General features: G+C 25.2%; 1 protein-coding gene across 1 annotated transcript; it reads left to right on the top strand.

Annotated features, from left to right (window-relative positions):
• The first annotated feature begins 1799 nt into the window (after nt 1-1799).
• LOC131672191 (uncharacterized) lies at nt 1800-2740 on the top strand. The gene is made up of 2 exons (XM_058949254.1): nt 1800-1892; nt 2198-2740. The coding sequence occupies exons 1-2, from the start codon at nt 1876-1878 to the stop codon at nt 2496-2498; spliced, it is 318 nt and encodes a 105-aa protein (XP_058805237.1). The 5' UTR covers nt 1800-1875; the 3' UTR covers nt 2499-2740.
• The last annotated feature ends 1099 nt before the right edge of the window (nt 2741-3839 follow it).

The following is a 3839-nucleotide window of genomic DNA, read 5'->3' on the forward strand; positions in this document are numbered from 1 at the left end:
GGCCATTCTCTCCAGAGATGGTTTATGATGTATCTTATTTTACCTTATTTTTCTTATTCAGTATATTTATTTATTTATATTTTCTCGCAAAGCTCTTTACAATTTAATTAATTAAACCTATTAACAAAATTGAATTTTGTCGATATAAGTCAAAATTTATTATTCGTAATGAATATTTTTGAATTTATTGAGTATATATAAATGATGGTTTTATTTACTCTTAAATATTAACTTAATTATCAAAAGTATGGAAAACATATATTTGAAACATAAACCTCAGCTTATATTTGACATAAAATAAAAATACATTAAGACTGAGAGAAAGACATAATTTTTTTAAAACGTATTAATAAGGTGTCAATATTTGAATCTTATTTTTATCGTCATTTGTTAAATGTTCAGATATTTTCGTCCTTCACTCGTAATTTTTAATTAATTTTCTTTTTTGATAAAAATATGCTTTGTGGATATTAAAGCGTGCTACTCTTGATTGAACTTCGGGGATTATTGTTAATAAAAAAAAACATATGATGATGAAATTGAATACCTATAAATGGGTGAATTTTGTAAAATAATTATTTTCGTTTAGATATTCTTGTGTAACATAACCGTTTTCTAGATTTTCACGAAAAGGGAAAACAGGATGTGGTAAAAATTTTATGACTTTCGCTCGCTCGACAGATTTCCTTATTGGTATGGCACCGAAGCCTGAACCTTTTTTATTTTTTTCTTTTGAAGGGTGATGCATGTTCTAGAGGCTGAATATGTTGATGTTTCCATGTTATGGATATTTTTAGAATAACTCTAAATTTGTTTTGAAAAGATACAGATGTTCAAATAAAATGAAGGGAAAGGAGTAATTCATCGTCTAATTAAAAAAAAAAATAATTAAAAATTTTGCCCGTCGTCACAGGTGTGTTACTATTTTCAATTTTCCTATTCTAACCCTTCTTGTAAAACTAACTATCACTATAAATGTAAAAATACTGTCTATTATTTAAAATATGTCCAAGGTGTTAGTTATCTAATTTGATTTTATATACATAAATTAACGAATGGTATAAAAGTGTTTGTAATGTGTCTACAAAATAATGTATAGATTTAGTATTTTAATGAAAAGTAAAATCTTGATGAATATTTGAAGAGAATCTATTTCTATCAATCTATATTTCTATCAATATATAATATCTATTTATTGAATGTATCGAAGCTTCCATAAATGTATGCGGTGAACAACCTATTGACGGTCCACGAAAATTTCTGTCCAAAATAGTAAGTCTTAATATTTTTTGAAAATATGGTTTTCAATCTGTCGTATAAATTCTATTTTTTATTACACAGCTCGAATGTTTGAAAAAACAATAATGGGATGAATTGCTTAAGAGTCTAGTGAAAAAGCTGAAGTATTTATTGTCGAGAAATTTAACCGCGACGTGTATAACATATGATGTTGGCTTAGATAACTAGTTTGTGTAAATTTATTATTTAGCATCGAGTGAAAATATTTAGAAAAAAAAAATCAAATGATAAAAAAAGAATAGTTCAAACCTAAACTATAATTATTTTTGCATATATGAGTAAATAAATATTAAAGAATATGAAGTAAAAAATAAATCTTTACAAGTGAATGTTTTGAAATATTTGTTCAGCAAGTAAAAGTTTTCTCTTAAAAGGTAATATAATATTATGTTTCGGAATGCACACTTCCTTCCTTTATGATAATACATGTTGTTGGTTGAAGCTTTAGAGAATGATTGTGTTATCATTGGAATACGATAATAATGAACCAGTCTACTTGCCTGAGTGTCATACAAATGCCACGTTAAAATTGTCTTGTTTGTTTCATTTTTACAATAAGTTTCTAGATTTTATAAAATGAAAATTTTACTTGTGTAAGTAACAGATACTAGTTACAAAATAATATTGACAAGTTCTCAACAACAGTCTTATTTAACCGACATTACACTATATTATAGTATTAAACTATGTTATAGTAGGTTAGCACAATTACGATTACAACTGTGTTAACCTTGCATAAGAAACCAGACAATTGAAATAATTTTTTTTCATTTCGATTATTACTTTAGCATGAACTATTTTACAATATTAGTAATACAATTCAATAACGTGATATATGAATAAATATAAATATAATAAATATAAGTACGTATTTATATTAAATATTTATTGTTTACAGGATATTGTTAATTGCTCAAACGTTCCCTTCATCAAAAGCTAAAGATCTATATGAGTACACAAAAGATAATGTTTTAAGTAAACCTAAATTTGAAGAACTCAAGCTACTCGCTCAATTTCTCATTGATAATGCTGCAGAATCTATTAAACCTACATTAGAAGAAAATTTTAATCATGCTTTTACGACGAAATGGAAGAGTAGTAATGAATTCGATAAATACGTTACTGATTTTTTGAGTAAAATAGAAAATCAAATTTTTGATGCTGAAGATAAAACGATCCGGTCAAGATCAAAGCGTTAAATAAAATATGGTAGTAAAAACTTTTACTAAGCCATTTATGCAGTGTATAAATTTTTGGATTATAGAAAAATACAGACAATTATTAATAGAGCAACTAATTAAAACACGAAAAATGGATTAGAATAATTTAAAAGAGAAATGATTGCGATGATGTAGAAAAATATTTAAATAATACAATAATAAATTAAATTATTAAATTATACATTATTTTATCTATAATTGATTAAAATTAATCATAATAATTGCATCTCTGTATACTTAAAATTACTTTCAAAATAAATTATATAAAAATCAATAAAAACGTTCAATCCATTCCATTCAGAAAAAAAACAATTCCATTTAAAAATTAAATTCATGATAAAGTTTTTTATTTCAATTTTTGTCAGTTATGTTTCACGATCATATCTTTTGCATTTATACACACCAATTTGTAAGCAAGTGGAGATTCATAAATGTGAGCATTCGCCTTAGATTTCTTTCATTTAAAAATTTATTGTTTAAACATTATCGGGATAATTTTGTTATGAATTTTGTTTACTTGATAATTTTTTTAGTAATAAATTGAAATAATACATGAGAATTACAATGAAAACCGTTAAAGATTACTTCAAATATATGTCGTATTTTATTTGACATTTCATACTAGCGAGGTCGAATAAAATTAAAAAAAGTTTTTATTTACAAAGAATGTGAAACATGAAGGTAGGTTTTTATATTAAATCACTAAGTGTTAAATTATAATGTTACGGCAGAATTTTGAAAAGTATTTTAATATAAAACTGCAGATAACTTTTAAATGAATAATAATGGCACTATCGCGCTGGTGAAGCTTTCTACGTAGATTGCTTAAATATTTTTTAGTTGATAGCGAAAATGATAAAAAAATATATAAAAACATCTTTGTACCTGATAATATTTAATTATTTATGTACTAAAATCTTAGGAGCTACAAATCCGAAACTAAGTTACATACGAATAACTTGTTAATATTACAAATAAAAACTTAACGATTACATATGAACGATAAGTATACAGTATCACTAAGGAATTCTTTCGATTTAACTTTTTATTTTAGCACTTGTATGAATTTCGACAATAAATTTACTCTGTTATCAGCCAACTACGGTTAGTATCATTTAATAAATTTAAGCGACTAGGTATCATTAATATCGCGATTTGAGATTGGTATTGAATATTATAATGGCGGAATTAGATCATATAACAGTGGGATCGTTTTCCAGTTATTGTGGTTGGCCCAATGATATATCATGGGTAAATTAATAGCATTTTGATTGTAACCCTAGTCATCTAATACTATCAAGGACTCAAGTAGAATACTAC

This window comes from Phymastichus coffea, unplaced genomic scaffold (genome assembly GCF_024137745.1).
Source record: "Phymastichus coffea isolate CEN01 unplaced genomic scaffold, Cenicafe_Pcof_1.1 PCOF00145, whole genome shotgun sequence".
Classification (NCBI taxonomy): domain Eukaryota; kingdom Metazoa; phylum Arthropoda; class Insecta; order Hymenoptera; family Eulophidae; genus Phymastichus; species Phymastichus coffea.